This window comes from Rhincodon typus, chromosome 3 (assembly GCF_021869965.1).
Source record: "Rhincodon typus isolate 14 chromosome 3, sRhiTyp1.1, whole genome shotgun sequence".
NCBI lineage: Eukaryota > Metazoa > Chordata > Chondrichthyes > Orectolobiformes > Rhincodontidae > Rhincodon > Rhincodon typus.
The window spans coordinates 25,821,603-25,845,631 of NC_063334.1; the positions used below are offsets into that span (position 1 = coordinate 25,821,603).

At 40.6% G+C, this 24,029-nt stretch overlaps 1 protein-coding gene across 1 annotated transcript in view; it reads left to right on the forward strand.

Annotated features, from left to right (window-relative positions):
- Positions 1-24,029, forward strand: part of megf10 (multiple EGF-like-domains 10) — a 158,411-nt gene that overhangs the window by 17,389 nt on the left and 116,993 nt on the right. The window contains exons 2-4 of the mRNA XM_048594444.1: positions 15,474-15,607; positions 17,055-17,156; positions 17,619-17,719. Coding sequence (XP_048450401.1) covers positions 15,477-15,607; positions 17,055-17,156; positions 17,619-17,719 — 334 coding nt within the window. The 5' untranslated portion in view covers positions 15,474-15,476. The remainder of the gene's footprint in view (positions 1-15,473; positions 15,608-17,054; positions 17,157-17,618; positions 17,720-24,029) is intronic.

A 24,029-nucleotide genomic window follows, 5' to 3' on the forward strand; every position in this document is an offset into this window, starting at 1 on the left:
TTGATTCTTTGGAGTGGAATCTTGCAGAGGTCTGAACAACATGAACAACAGAAAGAAATGTGGCAGAACCACACAACAAGTCCAGCGAGGCCTATTTCAACTTTGGGAGCAAATCACTGCCTCTTTTTACCAAGTTCTGGACATCAAGGCATGATTTTCATGAGGGAGTGTCAAGTTGTCAATAAAAGGGGATTATTACTTGTCAATAACCTTACTAACTGCACATCTCACCTCATTAATATGCTGCTTTCTATCCCACCACCTGTCATGAGCAAACTAGACTCTAAGAATTCTCATTGCAGAGATCAGAACATTACCTGGTAATATCAATTCACTGCTGGCTGCCAAGAACCTCCATGTTGCTCACCATCCAACAGCATCTCCGGGCAAGACACCAGCCACACACACCCCTCATCTTTGGATATTGGCATCTGATATTTGTAAATGCCATAGAATCCTTTTGGCACCTTTTTCATCCACTTGCAGGATGCTTAAGAAATGTGGACCTGCGTTGCAGATCACAGCAGCAACTAGTTTTGAAAGTCTATTGCAAGGCTACATTGTGCACAGGAACAGGAACCCAGTTCATGGATTGGTGCAGGCTGCATCCCAGGATAACAAAAACAGAAATTGCTGGAAAAGTTCAGCTGGTCTGGCAGCATTTGTGGAGAAAAATCAGAGTAAACGTTTCAGGTCCAGTGACCCTTCCTCAGAATTTCATCCAAGGACTGTTGGTCTGCTCTCTTAACACCCAGTGACTTAGCACTTACCTGCTTCCTGGCAGCATCCTTGTGTTGCCTTGCTTTATCATACCCTGCCTTGTTGGTTATCGGTACAGCTGTGTTGATGTACGCTTTACTGCAAACACAGAGAAATACTACCTGTGATTGTTGTCAGGAGAAAGTGGTTGGGGGCTGGTCTGAAGTTTACTCAAGGTGTTTTGGGACATGGGTGTGTTGTCTTTCAGTACCATCATCATGGGCACAGACCGGACACAGTCCAGGGGCTTCACCATGGCCAGTCATCAGTTTGTTCAGGCACATTTTGATGGAAATATGTGGAGGCTGGAGCAATACCTGAGAGCTGCAGGAATACGAGAACAGTCTCTCCCATTGGCTTTGCAGGTGATGGCTGCTTTGTACCTCTTCCAGGGAGCGACGGGTGACCTGCATGAGATCTCATAGTGGTGCACAAATACACAAATGCGTCAATACAGTACCTGATGTCATGTGTGTAAGTCTACACTGGTTCCCAATGACAAGGTCTGTGGTGCAGTCCGATCAACAGGAGTCAGAAATATAGCTGACTGTCCCCAGGAGCAGGGTGACATCGACTGCATCCATGTGGCTCTCAGAGGGCCATATTGCAATGCTGCAGAATTCAAGGGATTCAATTATGAATCTTTAGGTGATCTGTGATCACCATTACCATTTCCTGGTGGTGTGTGCTCAAGAGCCTGCTAGCTGTCACAACTCCTATATCCTGGAGCTCTGTGGACTACCTGGTGCTTTTGAGGGTCCAGATGCCTTACAAGGCTAGTTACTGGGGGACAAGGGTTACCCACTATGACATCATTGCACAACCCCCTGACTGATGTGGACCTCCCATTGCAATGCTGCCCATGCTTCAACCAGAGGCACAGTGATGCAGAATATAGGGCTGCTGCAGATGTGGTTCCCCTGTTTGAACCAGTCTGGGTGGGGTGGAGGAGGGGTTCTGGGTGAGAGTTAGTGTGTGCTGCATCATTCTGGTGTGCTGTGCTTTGCACAGTTGGAGCAGGTAACCAGGTAATGTACTGGATGTTGAGGACATAGAGGAGGAGGACATTCGGGGAGGAGGATGCTTTCCTTGTCCATGACTGAACTCAGTTGCTTTGTGTGCTACAAGCCAGACATGACCTGATTATGTTTCATTTCCAGTAGATGGGAAGTGGGTGCAGCAGACCATGATGGAAAGTGGTTTATATTGTGGGAGTGAACTGCAGGCTCTATTCGTTTTATTTCTGTTCACTTTTGCTGACTGTAAATAAAAGCTCATGTTTGGCATTGTCCAATTGTTTGCCTGTATATGATGTTCACCTACTGGTGAATTGTCCTATTGGACAATTATGTATTATGTATAGTGGGCATTGGAGTCAGAGTAGTGGTAATTTAGAAAGGATGTTTAGACAGGTAAGCTGTGTGACCTTGTGGTTAAGCAGTGGCTAGGGTGGGGGAATGGCATTGTATGTGCGAGAGACTGTCAGCCATGCTAGCTATGTGCTGTGAACAGCATGGCTTTATGTGCTGTTACATTACCTTACTATTGAGGGGCAACACCAGGTTGCCAACGCTCATCATGATTCAAAGCAGCCTTTTAAAGAGAGCTCAGGCGCCCGGAATGCCAGTCTTTGATCATGTGGATCCGTTTTACAATTTTGGCCAGTTATTTAGAGCCTGATTCACTTTGCTTAGGACAAAGTCAAAGAGAAGAGAAGTCTTGCATTTCTGTCCTGCCTTTCACACTTCAAATGTCCTGAAATGCTTTACAGTCAATGTAGGAGTTTTGAAATGTAGTCAGTGTTTTAATGTAGAAAATGCAGCAGCCAGTTTGCACACCGCAATGTTCCACAAACGGACGAATGATAATGGCCATATAATCTATTTGTAATGATAATGATTGATGAAAAAACATTGGCCTTGGACATGGAGGAAGACTCCCATGCACTTCCTAAATAGTGGGCATGGGATCTTTTATTGCCAACTGAGAGGGCAGAAAGGGCATTGCAGTTTAGCATCATATCTGAAGGACAACATTACTGGCCCCACTGTACTGCACCGGGGGGTGGGGCGCTAGATATTTGTCCTCAGACCTCTGCAGCAGGGCTTGTACCACAAAGGCAAGAGTGCCACTCTCTGAGCCATAGCTTAAAAAACCCATCTTTACATGGACATTAATGTAACTTGTGCAACTAAGTAAATCTAAATACAGCACTATGCAACCAAAGTAAAGTTAATTTCAATGTTGTTTCTGTACAGCCGATTTAGTGTTTAAATTTATTTTTCAAATACCACCAAAAATATCTTCAATAAAATTTACATTGAGTGAATTAATTATTGGTTTGTTCTAATATCTTGTCAGTTATAAATAGAAAATTGCTTTGTTAGTTAAATATGGAAATCTTAAAAAGCAAAGTACAGGCTCAGATGTTGTCTCCATTGAGCTATTTAATTACCTCTCAGAAATTTACAATTTGAGGGATTTGGAAATTTAAGTGCTGTAACAGCTGTGATCCTGCTTTTAAAACTAGTTAGTGGCTTTTGATTAGATGTGTCTGCACAGTAATTAAGATGAAAAATGGAATGATTCTCCTCCCAACTATGTCCACGTTGGAAGGTCATAAAAGGACAAAACTGTTGGGAGCTCGGAGTTATAACAACTTGTTAACTGTGTACAGCATTTCCTGAAATTCTGTTTAAGGTGAATGGAATCAAGATCAAATGAGGCTTAAAACTTTTGTTACTTTTCATTCATGCGCTGTATGTGTCATTGGTTAGGCCAACATTTATTGCCCATCCCTAACTGCCTTTGAGAAAGTGCAAATGAACTGCTGCAGACTTTGGGGAGCTAGACAGGGCATTACTCACTGGAGGATTCCTAACCTTTGACCTGCTCTTGTAGTCCAATATTTATACGGTTAGTCCAGTTGAGGTTCAGATCAATGGTAATCTCTGAGTTATTGGCAGTGGAGGTTCAATGATGGTGAAATCATTGAATGTCAAAGGGTGATGGCTAGATACCATTTTGTTACAAATGGTCAGTGCCTGGCACTTGTGTGGTGCGAATATTACTTGGCACTTATTAGTCCAAGCCTGGATATTGTTCAGGTCTTGCTGCATATGCTTCAGTATCTGAGAAGTGACAAGTGATGCTGAACATTGTGCAATCATCAGCAAACAACCCCACTTCTGACCTTATGAAAGATGGAAGGTTAGTCATGAAGTAATTGAAGATGAAGAAGTGCCTAGAACTTTATCCTGAAGAACTCTTGTGGTGATGATCTGCAACTGAGATGATTGACCTCCAACCACCCACTGACTCCAACTTTGCTGGGACTACTTGATGCTTTATTTTGTCGAAATTGCCTTGGGATCAAAGGCAGTCACTCTCACCTCTTGAATTCAACTCTTGTCAATTTTTGAATCCAGGTTGCAATCAGGTTAGGAACTGAATTGCTCTGGCAGAACATAAACTGACAAAACAAGAATGTGTTAGTTTTCAATAAATGTCACTTGATAGCACTATCAATGGCCGCTATTGTCACTTTGATGATCAGGTTGGACTGATCAGCAGTAATTGGCTGGGTTTATGTTCCTCACACAAAATGCAAGACACATACCTGGGCAATTTTCAACACTGTTAGGTAGATGAAGTAGCTGTATTAGAACAGTGTGGTTTGATACCTCACTGTTCTGGTGCCAAGTCTTCAGTCTGTGGAATGTATTAGGAACCATAGCCTATGCAATATTTAGTGTCTTCAACCATTGCTTGATATCAATTGGAGTGAATTGAATTAACTGAAGGCTGCAATCTGTGATCCTGAATACGTCAGGCAGAAACTGAGATGGATCATCCACTTGGCACTTCAGGCTGAGGACAGTTGCAAATGCATCAGCCTTGTCTTTTGCACTGATGTGCTGTGCTCCCACATACAAGTAGTTCTCTTATAACGCGATAGTTGTGTTCTTGTGTGACCTTGTGCTATAGAAGATCAGCATAGAAAATTGCTATACCCGTACAGCAGAAAGTTTGCATTATCCAAACAGCGTCCACTATTCATCAATCTCCTTACAGCCAATTTGCGTTAACAAAACACATGTTATAACAGAACCACCTGTACTAAGAATAGAGAAATTTGATGGGACTTTCTCCCCCAGTAGTTGTTTAATGGTTCACCATCTTTCATGACTGTGTTGCGGGACTGCAGAGTTTAAATGATCTGTTGGTTGTGCAAATACTTAGCTCTGTCTGTCACATGTTGCTAGTACTTTTGGCATGCACATAGCCCTGTGTTGTTCCAATTATTTTTGTTGCTCTTTCATGAACATGGGCATCACTGGCTAGGCCAGCATTTATTGCTTGTCCCTATTTGCATAGAGCTCAGTTAAGAGTCAACCACGTTGTTGTGTGTTTGGAGCCATAGTAGACTAGACCAGGTAAGGATGGCAGATTTCTCTCTGTAAAGGAGTTAATGAAGATAATGGGTGTTTATGATAATCAACAGTGATTACATAGTTACCATGAGACATTTTTGATTTCAGATTTTTATTGAATTCAGATTTCTCCATCTGCTAAAGTGGGATTCAAACAGATATCCCCAGAATATTACCCTGATTTTCTGGATTACTAACCCAGTGATGTTATCACAATGCCACTGCCTCTCCAACACCTCATTTTTAGGTACGCATGGTGCTGCTTTTGGCATTTTCACTCTTAATTGAACCAAGATTGATCATTTGGCATTGGTAGTTTGTGGGACATGCCAGGCTATGAGGTTATAGGTTGTGGTTGAATACAATTCTGATGCTGATGGTCTTCAGTGGCTCATGGATATCCAGCTTTGAGTTTCTAGATCTGTTTGAAATCTACCGCATTTAGAGTGGTCGTAGTGCCACACATGAAAGAACGTGTTTGCGATGTGAAGATGGGATTTTTGTCAACATAAGGACTATGGGGTTGGCACGCCTACCAATACAGTAAGGAACGAGTGCATTTGCCACTGATAGATCAACGAGGGTGAGGTTGAATAGGTTTTTCCCTCTTGTTCATCACCTCTTGCAAGTCCAGTCTAGCAGTTATGTTAAATCTGCATTGACATTCTGTGTGGTGGTTAATTGACGTGTCCCTAGCCTATGTCTGGATCATCTCCAATCTGTCTGATGAAGTTTCCTCTCTTCATTTTAGAATGTCTGTTCTTATGCCATTATTGCTGACAAGAACAAACTTTCCATCCTCTCTTTCCAATTTATGCTGACTGCTGGTACCAAACCGGACTTGTATTATGGCAGGCTCTCAAGGTCTCCCTAATCTGTATCTTCACAGATCATCTGTATAATATTTGACCAGTTGGCAGATGCCTCAGTGAACAATCAATTCAACAAGTTCTTTCAAACAAATTCAGCTCCTTTAGCAGGCAATTAATCCTACGTTTGAGTCAATTATTTCATTTCCTTAACACTGTTATCGAAAACTTAACAATCCTTTGGGGGAGTATGGGAGAGCAGAGAAATTTAAATTGAACAGTTCTTGAAATAGTTTTTATTTGCATTACTCCATCTATTCCTGTACTCTGTTATTTGCTCCAATAAAGAATAAATATAACATAAAACAGAAAAATGATAATTTGTTTTAGAAAAAAAATGTTGTTCATGCTGTGGAGCATGTATTTCAGTAAAATTATACAAGACTAATTTTGGGATTTGATCCAGCGTGAGGTATGGTTTAGTGGGCTTGACAACTTGAATTAACCAAAATAAGTATTGACGACCATTAGTGGCAACTGATCCAATCCTTTATTATACAACTTAAAAAGTTAACATACAGTTCAGCAACCATTTGGGAGGTATGCCTAGACCATTACTATGCCCTCAAGGGTTGGACTGTGAAGAGCGTTGGCCTAAGCTAGGCTTATTGCAGCTCTTTGAATGAAGCTTTTAGGCTTTTGCAAGGAAGTGACAGAATTATTGGAGAGAAATGATTTCCTTTCGTGTGGAAGTCAAGGAGAAAAAGGAGATGTAAATGTTAAATCGGAACAATTTCAGGAGAAAAGTGAGGTAATATTTCTTTACGTAAAGGGTGGTAGAAGTAGGAAGTCTCTCCCACAAAAACAATTGATGTTAACTTTAAATCTAAGATTGATAGATTTCTGTTAGTCAAGGGTATTAAGAGATATGCAACTGAGGCCGACGGATAGAGTTAAGGCACAGTTCTGACAGGATCTCATTGAATGGCAGAATAGGCTCAAGAGGCTAAATAACCATCTCTTGTTCCTAAGCTAGAAAGGTAGCCCTTTCAATCAAACAAAACTGCTCAAAGAAACATAAAATATTTGGTTGAGTTGTGGTAAAATACTTTGTCCGCTGAGGCAAATTATGCCTTCAGATTCCCAGATGGTGAAGTTCAAAGAATCAATTAAATGTGAGTGAGAATTAATATGAAGTAAAACAGATGATGATAAAATAATACATTTGAACCGGAAGGGGCGAAAAACATTCAGTTTCTGCCACAGAGTGCTGTCATCGTGCATCCTCAGTTAGACACAATGCAGTGAGGTGACACTTACCATTTTATTGGCCCTTACAATATACATGGATCTCAGCTTCAAAAGCATGTTATCTGCTGCTCATTTTATATTCTGTAGAATTTACAACTCAAAAAATAGGCAATTTCACCCAACGGGTTTGTGCTAGTTCAAAGCAATTGGTTTGTGCTTCACGAGTCACCTCTTACCCTTCATTCCAATTAGAATTTCCTTCTATTCCTTTCTCCCTCATGCACTTATGATACAGATAGGTTTTATTTTCATTGACCAAACCAGCCATCTTACTTGTCTCTTTTCCAAAGCAACAGCCAGAGTGATTTTGACGAAGTCTCTTATGGAAAATTTTGAAGAAAATTTTTCTAAAGGGAAATCTATTATGCAATGCAAACTTTACAGAAATATGAATGAAGCTGGTGTGCGTGTCCTGCTTTGTGATTTGTTTGTTGAATTCTACATTGTATATTGTGAGGGTGGAAAGGGGTATCCTATCCATTTTCCTTAATCTTCAAAAACTCCCTCAATCCTCTTGACCATTTCCTACGACGTGCCGAGGTGATTTTCCACGTTTGCCTGTGTGGTTGTAATGCTGATGTCTAATATGAGAACCAGGATAAGCCGGTTTTCATAGAGTTATGCAACACGTAGTCATGCCTTTGCCTGCTCTTTGAAAGATTTCTTCAATGAGTCCCAATCACATGTTCTTCTGCACCGAGTCTGGCAAATTTTTCTCTTCACTTATTTATCCAATTCCCTTTTGAAAGTTGTTATTGAATCTACTTCCACTGTCCTTTCAGCCAGCACATTCTAGATCATAAGTCACTGCGTTTATATAACTTAAAAATGTCCCCTGATCTCCCCTCTGGTTCTTTTGGCATTACCTTAAATTTACATAATTTAATACGTCACCAACTAATGCTGAAGGAGCTCATTGTTCTCTGAAAATTGACGTAGTTTGATGAATCCAGTAATAGTTTTTGTCCTTCAGCTTGTGAGAAAAGAAACAAGACTCCTGTTTCCCTGAAGAACACAAGATAAGAAATAGAAGCAGGAGTAGGCCATCCGGCCCCTCAAGCTTGCTCTGCCATTCAATAAGATCATGGCTGATCTTTTCATGGACTCCATTTACCTGCCTGCTCACCATACCCCTTAATTCCTTTACTGTTCAAAAATCTATCTATCTTTGCCTTAAAAACATGCAACAAGGTAGCCTCATCCGCTTCGCTGAGCAGGGAATTCCACAGATTCTCAATCCTTTGGGTGAAGAAGTTCGTCCTCAACTCAGTCCTAAATCTGCCCCCCACCCCTGTTATTTTGAGGCTATGCCCCTTAGTTTTAGTTTTACCTAGTTTTATTTCAAGAACATGTGGAACATTCTAGATTATCTATTTACCATGGAGTCATCCGTTACAGAGAGGTGACATGGCCATTACTTTTTTCTGATCATTCTTTGGAGCCAGTCCACAATGACACAAGGCCATAACCAGAGGTCAGAGATTTGAAATCATCTGCTATGGATCAAGAAGGGAGACACAAAAGAATTGCTTTGACTCGAGTGTTGATGGGATCTGTAATGCTCAACCCGAAAAGTTGGCAGAAGTTGCTTTTACAAATAATTTCAGAGATGGACAGGTACTTCAGAAGGAGGGTAATGGATGATGCTTAGTGGCCTGGAACTGAGTATGCTTGCCAGCACAGACCACAGACAAAGTATGCTGCATTGTCCACTTCTTTACCCAAGTTTCCTTGATTCTATGACCTTGCTAGTTCTTGTTAACCGTGAAAATGATGGTCAAGTACATGTGTGAAGAGTTCAGGGATGATCGAACGTTAGATTTGAAACAAATTGCTGTGCCGATTAACACAGCTAATATTAAAGTTGTATGACTGCACAATTCTTTAATAATGAAGAATTTCCATAAATAACCCTAATGAACAAAAACATAATTGCTGAGATATAGTGAAATCCTCATTGTATAGCAGGTGTACGTGATGAAATTATTTGGTATTGAATCATTCTTATAATCTGAAGGAGCAGTTAAGATTTTGGTAGAAGTTTGTGGTTTGAATAAGTAGGCTGGCTTTTGTTGCAAAATTCATGGCGTTTATACAAATAATTTTAACTTAATCTAAATCAAGGGAAGATTTGTAAAATTCAGAGATAGAAGATATTTTTAGCAAGACTGAATGCTGTCCAAAATTGTCTACTTAATTCTATTTCTGGTGCAGTGGGAAAGGGCTATTTTCCTGACATTTAGGGTTTTCAGTTCACTAGCAAATTTGTTCAAGTCTGTTTTCCTGACCAGTGCATTAGGAGACCGGTATTAGAACAGCAGAATGTCAGGAAATCTGCCCCTGCTGCTGGTTTAGTTGTAATTCTTGGTTTTCTGTTCCGTAAAAAAAAACACACGAATGCACATTTAATCACAGAATACCTGCAGTGCAGATACAGGCCATTCAACCCATAACGTCCGCACTGACCCTCCAAAGAGCATCCCACCCAGACTCACCCACCCCGGGTCCTGTCACTTTGATGCAGCAGTGCTAACCACTGAGCCACCTTGAAAACGACATAGCTTAAAACCATTTAAGGTGCCTTACCGTTCTTAACCCTAATTGGTGTACATCGAAATAAAGTGACTTCAATGGTAGTGGAATGCTCTTCCCTAATACAAGCTGTTGAAGAATTTCAAAACTGAGGTTGGTATATTTTTGTTCGGCAAGGGCATTAAGGAGAACCAAGGTGAGTCAAAAGTGTTAAGATGCAGATCAATCATGATCTAATTGAATGTTGGAGCAGGCTTGAGGAACTGAATGGCCTCCTACTGTGCTGTTTACTTCAATGTGAAAAGGCTGTGTTGTCACAGGAGACAGTGTTGTGGAGAATAAAAAATGCATTTACTGGATCTGCTGAGATTTTCTCTGGTGCAGTCTGCAATCCTGCTCCATGTGAGTGAGAGCTCCGCCTCACTGTTTGTGTTGTTTTCTTACTTAAGACTCCCATAGTGACAGAGTGAGCGTCCCTTCACTCAGCATTCACATGGCACAATATTCTTTCTCATTTGAAGCTACCATGGCCATTAAGCTAACGCCCTTTGTGTGAAATTGGTTACTACATTTCCTCCACTACAACAATGATTACACTTTGAAAAGTTCTTCATTGGCTGTAGCATGCTTTGGGATGATCTAAGGATGTGGAAGGTGCAATCGAAGTGCAAGCTTGCATGTCATGGTGCTTAATGCATTTGCAACTTTGTGCAGAATATGAAACCTGGGTCGATAAGTAGATGAGATTTGAGTGATTAGAGGTTTTTATCCAGGGTGACAATTAATTTTTCCCAACAATGATGGGAAGTCACAGACTTGAAACATTAACTCTCTTTCTCCCCACACAGATGTCGCCTGACCAGCTGAGTATTTTTCCAGCATCTTCTGTTTTTATCCCAAAGTATTGCGTCTGGTGAACTTCAGTAAAGGGGAGTTCTTGTCTAACGGACATAGCTGTGATAGCTCTCCTATAACTGACAAATTCTGGGAGGAGCAGTTTGTAAACTAATATTTAAAGCCAGGTTTCTCAGGAGGACGCACAATCTAAAATTCTGCAAATGTTTCAGATAAACCTGGATTTATACAGCGCCTCTAACATAGTGAGGCATTGTAAGCCTTTTCACAAGTGTATCAGACAACATTGGAAACTGAGCTACATATGGAGATTTTAGGACAGGTGGTTTGCCAAAGAAGTAGGTTTTACAGAGTAAATTTGAAGGAAGAGAGGGAGGGAGAGAGCTGGAGAATTTAGGGAGGCGATTGCAGAGCTTAGGATTTTGGTAGCCAAAGGCCAACAGTAGAATGATAGAAGTAGGGATGCGCAAGGGAACAGAATTGGAGCAGTGTATAGATCTCAGAAAATTGTACAACTAGGGCAGGCCTCATAGATAGCTACCAGTGAAAAGAAATGCTAGATGATGCTGTGGTGTGCACTTACATATATTGAATACAATTTTCCCCTCCCTGGAGGTGGTGAGAGAAGGCATGAGCAGTGCAGTTTATTAGGCAAGTTAGCCTTGTAGAGATACTCAGCTCCTTCTCGCCACCTCATCGAAACAAAACTGTGAGAGAATGTCGATCAGGGACTGTCCCAGCTGGCCAGTAATTAAAGCCATCGAGTAAAAACCCAGCAGGTCTGACAGCATCTGTGGAGAGAGAAAAACAGATAAACAAAGGGCCTCAACCTGCCACCTTGTGGTGCCATAGCTTTCTAAGGAATGAGAAAGTTATGTGGTTTCTTGACTGGGAATCAAGGGTGACCTGCCAGCTAGGTTGCAGAGTCAGGGGCTCTATTTGCCCCGGTCTGCACCCCCTGACTCGATGTCTCTCTCCTCAAGACCCCTATGTGGCAAGAAGCAAAAGGAAAGTACCTACCTCCCCTGACGAATAGGTCTCCACTGACGATTGTTAGGGAATGGAAGCAGCTGAGTACGATTGGACTGTATCTTCTGGTATGCTGGAGTGCCACTGTTGATAAAGGCTGAGAAACTCAGTGGTCAGTCCCTAACAAGCTGATATAGACCCAATGTAATGGGGCCAGTCTATTTTTTCAAAACCTAAAAAACCCATCACCAACATTTAGTCTCAGAAAGGGAAAACACTGGCCATTGCAATAATTATCACTATGTAAGATGAGGCAGTTAACATGACTTAACTTAGACTATATCTATGAAAAGAAATATTTCTATAAAACAATGCCACTTTACTGTATAAGTCATGAAGGTCTTCTTTAATTCTGCTTACAAGTTGACAACCCCAGAACTCTGGCTTTATAAAGCAACTAACAAAAGGATAATTATATCTCGGAAGCAGTCCTAAGTTCTGGAAAACATCACATATTTTCAAAGAGATAAAAACAGTGGCTTTTATGGTTTTGTTTTCAAATTAAAGACGATGACAAAATCTTGTGCTTTTTTAAACTACGAGTATTGGTTTTGTAATTCCAAAAACTTGTAAATTAAACATATTTGAGGTTGACTAAAGATTCTGAGGGAAAATTGTGAAATGAAAATGGCAGCATACAAAAATATGTTTACTTTGGGAGGGGGCCTGAATGTTATTAATTTTGTAAAGGAAAATGCTGCTTCAGTGGAGGAAGAAGATTGGTTGAAATCTGCCAGCCATGTACTCTGGATGACTTTCTGAGATTGGCAGAGACCTCATTTGTACTGATAAATTGCCACTTGGGTCACATCAATGATGCTGCCCTGCTGAGGCCACTTTGGCAGAGGTTGTTATCATTTTCCTGCCAAGGATTGAGCTTTTGGCAGGAGACCAGGCTGTGCCCTTGGCTTTCTTCAGGCACACAAACCCTTTGCACCTTCAGCTGGCTTCCTGGAGATGGAGGCAAGAACCCAGCACAAAGAACTTCTGCCACCACTCTCAATTCTCCCTTTTTTGCATGGCAGACCCTTGACTGAGGACAGGTATTGTACCTCACACAGTTAGATGGAAACACTTGAGGCAAAGTTTGGACCTAATGAGCTGTATCTTGTTGGAAATGTAACAATGGACTGAATCTTATTTTTTTTTGTCAAATCTGAAATATGTTGTGTTATTTTGGAGGATTTGTCACCACGAGATTTAGCGAGTTCTCTCATTGTAACTTACTAAACTCGTTGCATTAATTCCTGATCCTATTCCTATGGGACCATTCATGTCAGATTTCCACTCCATCTTACTATGTATTATTCCAGGAACAACTTGCCACTTAGTGGATTTCTGCCAAAAGACTTGTATCCCTTGTACCTATTGCATCTTTCAAAGTGCTGGTGCACTCCCATCAGCACTGTCAGTCTGGAGCTGGCCTGCATGGTTCCTGAGATTTGTCCCACTCATGACAGACAGGAGGAAATCAGTGCCCCACTTTGTGGGCAGGGACCCCAAGGTCCTGCTGGATGGGATGGTGCAAACATGGGACTTTCACTTCCCTGCAATGGAGGTTATGACACCAGACCATGCCAAACTGGTCTGAGGTTACCACTGGGTTAAAACATTTCAGCCATCTGCAAGAATGCCCAGGAGGAAGATCAATGACCTTCTCTATTTTGCCAGCTGCTATCTTCTCTGTGAAACCATTCACAATCTGTTAGTGTACCCATCTCCCACCAAGGCTCAGACTCTACCATTTTTCTCACTAATGCTTGCAACATCTTCCCTCACTCGCACTCACCACTGCCAACTCCTGACAGCAGTAACCTTACATGCCTCATGTGCTGCCTACTCACTCATCTGGGACACCTCCCCATCTGCACCAACAATAATACTGTGCCACCCACATTTATCCCTTAATACCTGCCCCCTCTCTCACGCTAGGAGAAAAATAGCCCACAATAGAATGGGCTATTTTGTTGATGGGCCCCAACATTCAACTGCTCACCTCTTACACGGAGAGGATTTTGACTCTGACTGCCCCAAGCAGACCTTGGAATGGTTAACATAGGCCACCCTTGACTTACTGTGCCAGGACTCCCTGAATAGAGGCTATCCTCCCTTAACGTGACTGAGCCTGCTGACAACCATAACAAGCTTCCTTTCGTTGCGTCTGTGCTAAATGGTGAGGTGAAACTTACGTACTAGAAGTCTGGTATCTCTGGCTAAGGGCCAAAGCACAAAAAGGCAAGGCAGGGTCATGCAAGGCAGAGATACCAAGAACATCCAGGTAATTCAGAGTTACTGAGCCTTGAGAGAGCAAGCAAAGAGTCCTGGGTTGGAGCCTGGTCCAGTCCATGGACTGAGTGGTGTGTGTCGCTGAATGCACAGTATCCTTTCTGCAGCATTACAATGATAGTTGCTGGTGCAGCCCAAGGTGCAGCACTGAAGTGCAGAAGTGTATTGTATGTGCCCTGAGAGTTCTCAGAGGCTGGCACATATCGGATGACAATATTCATGGATGTGGGATGCATGTGGCCAGTGTCTATGGGGTGTGTCCTGAGATGTAGGTGCTTAATGTTTAATACAGGGGTGGTTCAGAGTGAGCGATGAGCCGAATTCACCAGGTTTTCTCAATGTCTAACTTGTTCAGAGTGTTTGGTAAGATAAAAAGCTGACTATTAATGAGATGAGTTGGGCTGTCAACAAAGCATTTAATAAGCAATAGTCGCCTTTAATTGTTGACTCACTGTTGCCTAGTCAAAAACTCATTTCGCTGCTTGTGAAAGGGACAAATGATGGAGCAAGATGCTCTGGACATCCAGATCGACCTCTCTGCACTTATTGCCCAATTCTGCCACATGTCTTGCCGTAGACTGCATTGCACAGACCCTTATCAGATACCGCCCAATGTGTTAGTAAATGAAGCGATACACCATCTGTTATGACTCCCTAGAACTTGCTGGTTCATTTCCTCAGCTCCCCTTATTGCTTTGCATGAATGGTATCTCATCCTCAGCCTCCCCGTTATTTTTAAGAACTTGCTGGCTTTGCACATTAACCCATTAAGTTCATTGCAAAAAATTGGGATTGGACCTTAACAGCATAAGTACTTCTTAAGGATGGGATAATAGTTAACGGAATGCCAATCTATCTCACTTGTTCAGAAACAGAACAATTTAATCTGTGGCGTCTTATTCCTTAAAGAATTGAAGTGATGGTGTTTTTAAAAATCCAAAATCTATGTATCAGTCTTTTCTATCTGCTTCTCCCTTCATCCATTCTTTCCGTTCTTTGTTTGTTTCTCTTCATGTATCAGATTCAACTGAAATCCATTTGATTTCATTCTACTTTGCTCCTCTGTTACTTCCTCAACCCTTGAATCTGCGGTTAAAGAGAGAAACTCTCAATCTTGAATATTCACTTTGGTATCTGATGCCGTTTGCCCGAATCCCATTCTCATCAACTCACTGACTCAGCGGGTTGCAGTGTAAAATTAACTCAAACTGAAGGGTACCTACACCAAGATGCCCAACTCCAGGAAGATGGGAGCCCATCTATCCAGCTCCTCATCTAAGTTGTGACTCACTGCACAATGCTGCCAGTTATAGCATTAATGTATGTGGGATGGCTAGGTGATATTTAACCCTGGCTATTCTGTATGTCCTATCTTGTAACTTCAGCTGTTTGATTTGTTTAGCTTCTTGAGATGCTTGTGTTATGCAATAAATAAATGAAACATTTTCTTCGTAAACAGGTCATGACTTCTGAGAGGATGATTTCTTGTTCACATTTCCGTTTTTTCTTCATTATCACCCTTTTGTATGGTTTCTGGTACAATGTGGAATCACTAAACCTCGAGGACCCTAATGTATGCAGTCACTGGGAGAGGTAAGGCAACATCACATCTGCATGAAATGGTTACAATTGACCAAGTCATTGATTTTCTGATCATGTTTAATTGATTTAGAAGCTCAAGAAATGTGTCAATTTATATATTATTGTTCACTGTATGAATGGGAACTTAGATTACTATGCATATTTAAAAATGTTTAGTGGGTTTTAACATTCTGTTTTAAAATGCATTGGAAACTCATAATCCAAACTCCCACTGTGGCAGAAGCTATTTGAATGTAATACAAAGTACACCTGTAAGTGACGCTTGACTACATGCTGTCACATAACATTAGCAAAATGAGGCATCAGTTGCTTTAATGTTCTGAGTTTATCTCAGTGTAATAGGAAGATTAATTTACCTGGTGCTAACAGTATCAGAATATGAAATTATGTAAATAAGATTAGTATGAAGTGTGGATCTAATTCTTCGTACTTTATTTATCAATAAATCAGTCTATTGTAGTATACTTCCTTGCATGAGCTTATTGCCCAAACACCCTGGTCTTGCCAGTGAAACGTACATTCTATCCATTAATCATGGGTATAAATTGAACTCACACTATTGGCATCCGTCTATATAACAAATCAGCTGTCCAGCCAACTGAGCTAGCCGACCCCCTTAGGCATAACACTGCACTTCCCCCAACCCCCAAGGCATTGCTAAGGATGAGTGCATCACTGACAATGCCATCACTAATTGTCTTTGAGACAATTTTGTGGTGAGCTGCATTTTTCAATTCACTGTAGTTTGCCTGATGTAGCTATGCTCAGTGTTGTTACGAAGGGTGTTCCAGATTTTTGACGTAGCTGTATTGAAGGAATAGCAATATAGTCCCAAGTCAGGATACAGTGTGACTTGAAGGGGAACTTGTGGTTGTTATTGTCCCCATGTATCTGCTGCCCTCGTTCTTCTAGGGCCAGAAGTATATCTACCTGCTCATTTGTCAATTTATCGGAGTGAAATTGAATATTGTTGTCACGAACAGGAAACAGAAATCTTTAGAGAGGAGGACGTCCCAAATGGTGGCATTTATCCCTGAACAATGTTGTTTCCTTTATCATTCATGCAATATGGGCAGCACTGGCTAGGCCAGCATTTATTGCCCCTCCCTAATTGCCAACAGTTGAAAGCAGTTACGTGGTTGTTTTTAGGCTAGCTTTTTTTAAAATTCTAGATTTTTAAAAATTTGAATTCAAATTTCACTTGGGTAGGATTGAACCCATTTTCCTAGCATGTTAATCAGGGCCTCTAGAATGCTAGTCCAGCATCATTACCACTACACCATCTCCTCCTCTTGTATTAGATTAGTGTAAAAAGTATTTATTGGAAAACATTTTAAAGTTTAAAATGCACATTTGAAGAGTTTGGACTTCAAAAGACTGTGTCAATAAATTGAATGAACTATTTATATGATAAGTAACTCACTGTTTTCCTTCCAAGCTATTCGGTAACTGTACAGGAATCCTATGCTCATCCATATGATCAGATATACTATACCAGCTGCGCTGATATCCTGAACTGGTTCAAATGCACAAGGCATAGGTAAGACATTCTCAGAATCTCAAGCTAATTTCTTTGTGAAATCAAATTAAGACAAAAGTTAAGTATTCTGTCTTGATATTGCTGCTTTTAATTCTGTATTGAAGTAAAAGGAATTAAAGATCAGCTTATTTTACAGACGTTGGATTAGCTTTTGGTGTTGGGTCTGGTCTCTGGTAACTTTTGCGTCCCAACAAAGGTGGGATATACATAGCCAAATTGCTGAAAGAAAGGCAATTATTTGGTAGCAGGTGTGTCTTTCACACAGTGTGGGCTCTGTAAGCTGGAGAGCAACTTAAATGTGATCCAAGCAGCCAGGTCATTTTCTTGGCACAAAGGATATGGAAATCCAAAACTCCAAACGCTAACTGAATATATTTTCATATCCCTTAAAGCTCATTTGATTATTTTTGCAGCTCATGACCTATTGTAATATAAACCCATGTTCTGGCATTTGTCTTCCAGAATAAGTTATCGTGCGGCCTACAGGCGAGGCGAGAAAACAATGTATCGCCGTCGTTCTCAGTGTTGCCCAGGATTTTATGAAAGCTCTGAGATCTGTGTTCGTAAGTATTGCTTTTATTTGGAAATAATTTGGGCTGTATTTTTGAGGCTTTGGTTGCTGAGGTAGTGTGGGCATCGTAGCAGCCCGAAAATATTAGTTCCTGCACCTTACTGTTAATGCGATGTCTTTTTGTGTGAAACTCCATAGGATGCCAACACAATACCATACAATCTATTGTGGATTTATTTTGATGGCTTCATATTCACATGCAAGCTGCCAGAAAAATCTATAAATAATCTTTTACTACAACCAGACTATGTGCTTGCTTGCAGATTACTCAGTAATGCAAGACATGTATCCACATTTGACCTCACTATGAAACCAACAATTATTTATGGAAATAATTGGTCTAAATGTATTTATAATTGTATCTCACCTCTACTAATATGAACGTTTACCATATATCAACAGAGCATTAGCTAGCGACTCAATAGTTTAACTAAACAGTACGGTTGAAGGAGTAGTACTGTCACCTGTGATTCAGCAGTTATTTGAGTTCAATCTTACTCCAAAGATTCAAGAACATAATCTAGACTGGCACTCACATTGTAGTGCTAAAGGAGTGCTGCACTGTCAAAGTTGAGGCCTGATTTGTTACAACTAGTCCTTGTTCATTTATTATGATCCTGGGTGAAGAGGGAGGAACTGGTTCCCCCTCATTATTCAACTCCTCCTCGGTTGGTTTGCGATAAAGTTAACTTAAAACAATGGATCCTTTCCTTTATGGATATCTTTCCTAGTTCCTTTGAATTTGTTTTTATAATAAGCCAATTTAACTAGGCTTTGTTAGTTTGAAGAAGGAGTGCATTTATTGGTTACTAAAAAAAGGGGAGGAAAAATAGAATGCAACATGGAAGAATACAGATTTGAGCTGAGTAAAGGATGACAGTTACATATGATACATGCATCAGTTTTTGGTTTATCTGTGCAACGTAGTAGATGAAAGGTTGCAGCCATTAAGTATGGTGATTTTGTTGGCATTGATTCCAGCAGTTGAGTAGTTGATTGGGAGATTCTGGTTCAACAAATTAACTGAAAGGAGTTGCGTGGTTTCCTATTTGACTGTAGCTATTGACTGGTGACTTAATCCAGCAATCAGAGAGAGACAGAGATCTTCTGTTCTTTTCCTTTTTATCTGCAAGTACAGGGGTGTCTAGTAGATGTTCTCAGCTGCACCCTTCACAGCAAACACTAGCCCAGTGGCACTAGAAAACCAGAAAATCAGAGGGGGAGTTCATTTTTTTTTAAACTTTCTTTCTTCTCATGCATTCCTGGCAGGAGGGAACATAGACATGTCTTTTATCCAGACTGCCTGAATATTATGTCCCCGGTCTTGAGATTTAAGTCAGGTTGCATGGTATGTCTCTCTTTGAAGTGATTAGCTGAAATTCTTTGACACCCTTCTATCCTCTAGGATGGACCATAACAGATCACATGTCCCAACCTTGAAGAAGAACAAGAATATTCTTCCTGATGTCCTGTCTATACTTAACCCTCAGCAACATTTAAAACAGATTATCCAGGCCCTTATCACATCACTCTTTGTGGGAGCTTAAAATGTACAATTTAGTTGCTGGATTTCCTGCATTAAAACAGTCACTGCACTTCAAAAATTACTTCCCAGCATGTCCCAAAAACAAAAGTTGTGAAAAGCATCGTATAAATGCAAGATTTTCTTCTGATGCAGTGTAAACTAATGTTGGATTGTATCATTATATGGCTTGTTTAACTCTAGAACAGCTTAATTATGAAAGTTTCTATATTTATTAAAGAGTAAAGAGATGATATAATGTCTTCCATACAAATTTGATTTTCATTAATCTATATGAAATTGATTGTTGAGGAAGCAAAAGGATTTAATATACACCTGTAGTCCATTGAGCAGCAGCTGTAAAGTAGGCAAGTGGTTTATTACTTTGACTGGCAACAACACTTAAAATAATATTAATAAAATTGAGATAACAAGGTGTAGAGCTGGATGAACACAGCAGGCCAAGCAGCATCAGAGGAGCAGGAAAGCTGACGTTTCGGGTCGAGACCCTTCTTCAGAAAACCTTCTCCAGCATCAGCAGTTCCTACTATCTTAATAAATTTGAGTTTGTTTTGTGGTGAGGGACCTATCAGGTTGAGAAAATTAGTAGCAGCTGAGAGATTGGATGTTGTGAATATGAATGAACTTGGTTACAGCAGATTAATTGGTTCACTTGATACCTGAGGGACCAGAATGTACAGATTAACTGAAATAAATGGGGGAGGGAGAGAAATGGCTGATATTTATACAGCACCTTTTACAGCCCAGAACATTTTAAAATACTTTACAGCCATGCAGCACTTTTTGAAGCATTTTTTCTGTTGCAACAGTGGAAACAGGACAGCCAATATGCACTCGGCAATGGCATAATGACCAAATAAACTGTTTCTTGTGATATGTAGCCAGGATGCTGGTTTAAACTCCCTGCTTTTCATTTAAGTAGTGCCAAGGGATCTTTTACATCAGTTCAAGCAGGCAGAAAGGACCTCATAACATCTCATTTGAAATACAGCACTTCTGACAACATAATACTCCTTCAATAATGTACTGTATTGTCTATTTTGATTTTTGTGCTTAAGCTCTGGAGTAAGATTAGAATTTGGAACAGTTCTGTTCAGAGGCCAGAATGTTAGCCACTGAGCTACAGATGATGCTCATCTAAGTAATGTAGTTAGTTTTTTGGTACATTGAAAGCAAACCAAAATTTTCAAACAAAATGAGATACACATAATAACAAATATGAGTTGTAGCTCTGGGTTCTGGGTTTAAAGTCCACTCCAGAAATGAGTACAAACAACAGACTGGCACTTGAAGTGTGGCCCCCTGGACCTTCTCTAGTGAGCATAAGAGATTTTGATGCATTCCGCTGATGTTGTGGCCATCATTGACTTTTAAACTGGTATCAACAAAACTATGGTTGCCCGATTAATATCCCGTTCTGTTTGTGGGATCTTGCTGTCCATAGGTTGGTTGCCACATTTCCAAATTACAACTGTGACTACACTTCAAAAATGGCTTTAAAGCACTTTGGGATGACTGAAATGTGTGAAGTAAATGCAAGTGTATTTTTTAAATAAAAGCCTTTTATTTGTAATAAAAGTAATGCCATTTTTCCTGCACAGGTTGATGAGTATACCTCCCGTGACTGTTCTGTTGCTTTCTGCAGCAGTGTAGATTTTACACGGGTACAGTTCTGTGTCACCACAAAGGCACGGTTGTCTGTTTAATCAAAGCTGAATCAATATACGTGCTGATTATTTTCCGTCAGACTTGACAACTGATTAATTAGACAGTGAAGTGTTACTGAAGTTGAACTAGCAACAAATATCCCTAATCAATTAATTTCCCTACAGGTCGTTTGCAGATGCTATTGCAAGCGATGTAGGAGATAAATATTGGTATGTAAGGGTGAATTGATATAAATCCTGAGCGAGACCATTGCAGAGGTAGTGGGTGCCTTTTTAGGCAACACAATCACATGGTGAGAATATTGAAACTATAGAGGTAGTCTAGCACAGATTTACTGCAATGTTAACTGGCAAGAGTGTTCACAATTGTAACAAATATTTGAACATATTGGGCCTGCTGGCATTAAATCAGATTAGGAATTGGACAAAGCCTTACAAGTGAAGAAATGAATTATTGTGGAGGTGGGGGTGTAAATGCAGGAGAATGCAATTAATTGGACAGTTCGTTCAAAGAACTGGCATGGGTATGATAGACTGAATGGCCTCCTTCTGTGCTGTGAGGTGATTTTAGAGAAATGGTTAACAGTTTGGAGAAATAGGACAGTGTAGTTGGGAACAGGGTGATTCCAATGATTTGAGAGGCCAGGAATAAGGAGACATGGACAGATGATTAAATACAAGAGACACGCGACTGGGATTGGAAGAAACATGTTTCCATAAACAGTTGTTCATCTCTGATTAAGCAGATACTATGTGAACATATCAAGAATAGGTCATCAAGATGTTCAGAGGATAGGAGATCAAGGAATATGAGAACAGGGTAGGCACTGGAGAAGAGGGGCAAAAGTGTGTGTGCAGGATAAACACCTACATCATCTGACTAAGCTGATTGATCTATTCTGCTGCTGTCATTCTAAGGATTGGATTTGAAATAAAAATCATTCAATATTAATCCTAGATGTTTACAAGGGTTTTGACAAAATAAATAAGGAAAAACCGTTTCCAATAGCAGCAGGGTTGGTAAACAGAGGGACACGAATTTAAAATGATTTAATAAAGAGCCAGAGGGATGAGACTTGTTTATGCAGCAAGTTGTTGTGATTATAGAACTTCCTTTCTATGAGGAATGGTTCAGATCTCTGGGTCTGTACTCGATGCAGTTTAGAAGGATGAGGAGGAATCTGATTGAAACTTACAGAATACTGAGAGGCCTGGATAGCTGTGCACGGAGAAGATGTTTCCGCTATTAGGAGAGACCAGGACCTGAGAGCACAGCCCCAAAGTGAAGGGATGACCCTTTAGATCTGAGGTGAGGAGGAATTTCTTCAGTCACAGGGTGGTGAATCTGTACAACTCATTACCATAGAGAGCCATGGAGGCCAAATCATTGAGTGTATTTAAGACAGAGATAGGTTCTTGATTAGTAAGGGGATCAAGAGTTACGGGCAGAAGGCAGGTGAATGGTGTTGAGAAACATATCACCTGTGATCGATTGGTGGAGTCGACCCGATGGGCCAAATGGCCTAATTCTGCTACTCTGTCTTATGATCGTTTTATTCATTCATGGGATGTGGGTTTTGCTGGCTAGGCTAGCATTTATTGTCCTTCACTAATCATCCAAAAGGCAGTTAAGAGTAATCTACATTGCTGTAGGTCTGGGCTCACCTGTAGATCAGGCCAGGTAAGGATGGCAGATCTCCTTCCCTGAAAGGATTTAAGTGAAAGATCTCCGATTTTTATGCTCAAACTTCTGGAATAGGTGTTAGACTCTCAATCTTTTGACTCCGAGGCAAGAGCAAAACATCAACCTTTAATGCTGTAATCATTCTGTGGTTCTGCTGCATACCTCAAGCAATGTGCTGCCTTAAAAGGTGGTGAAAACAGATTCAATACTGACTTTTAAAAGGGAATTGGATAAATACTTGGAAAGGGAAAATGGAGAACAAGCTGTGAGTGAGACTAATTAGAGAGTTCTTACAAAACATAGCACAAGCATAACAGACTGCCTGTCATTGTACTGTAGGGTTCTCTTAGCCTTTGTACAAAGGTTTAAAAGTATGTTGGTGCTTGAAGCTATGCGAGAACACTCTAATAAAGTTTTGCCAGTCAGGGAATTTGCTGTTTGACTGCTGTGAGTGACATTTATTGCAGCGTGAAATTGGTAGAACATTGCATACTTTGTTTTACTGTATAGTCTGGTATATAAAGGAACAAAAATAACAGTATTTGCACAAAGCAATTATAACATGTGACACTGGTCACCATAACTCTTGACTTTTTTTCTAACTCATGATTAAAGCTGGTCGTTCATTTGCAACAATACTTTATTTAGATATAACGCTTGTTATTGTGATCATGTGAATAATTACTTGTATAAAGGAGCTCCCAATACTGAATCCTGCCATTTCTTTCATGCAGCTCAGTGTCCTGTTCTTATTTCATACAAATGTAGAATGTAATGATGTCTGGAGATTCCTGCATATGATACATGCAGATGATATATGTTAATTGCACTCATTTTCTTGAACTTCACACCATGAACACCTTTCTTGTTATAACCCATGTATGATCTTAGAATTAGGCAGAACAGAAACAGGCAATTCAGCATAAGCTTTCTGTACCATTGTTTAAGCTCCCTTCCAACATTCTTCATCTAGGCCCATCAGCATATTTTTCTATTCCTTTCTCCCTCGTCTGTTTATCCATCTTTCCTTTGAATGCATCTTTGCTGGTTACCATGTCTGCTAACAAGTTCCACATTCTCATCATGGAGTTATTTGTTCCACAGAAGGAGGATATTTGGGCCATGGAGTCCATTCAGCTCCCCATCAAGCAATCCAGTCAGTCCCATTTTCTTAGAGAAAGTAGGAACTGCAGATGCTGGAGAATCTGAGATAACAAGGTGTAGAGCTGGATGAACACAGCAGGCCAAGCAGCAGCATAGGAGCAGGAAGGCTGACGTTTTGGCCTAGACGCTTCTTCAGAAATGGGGGAGGGGAAGGGGGTTCTGAAATAAATAGGGAGAGAGTGGGAGGCGGATAGAAGATGGATAGAGGAGAGGATAGGTGGAGAGGAGACAGACAGGTCAAAGA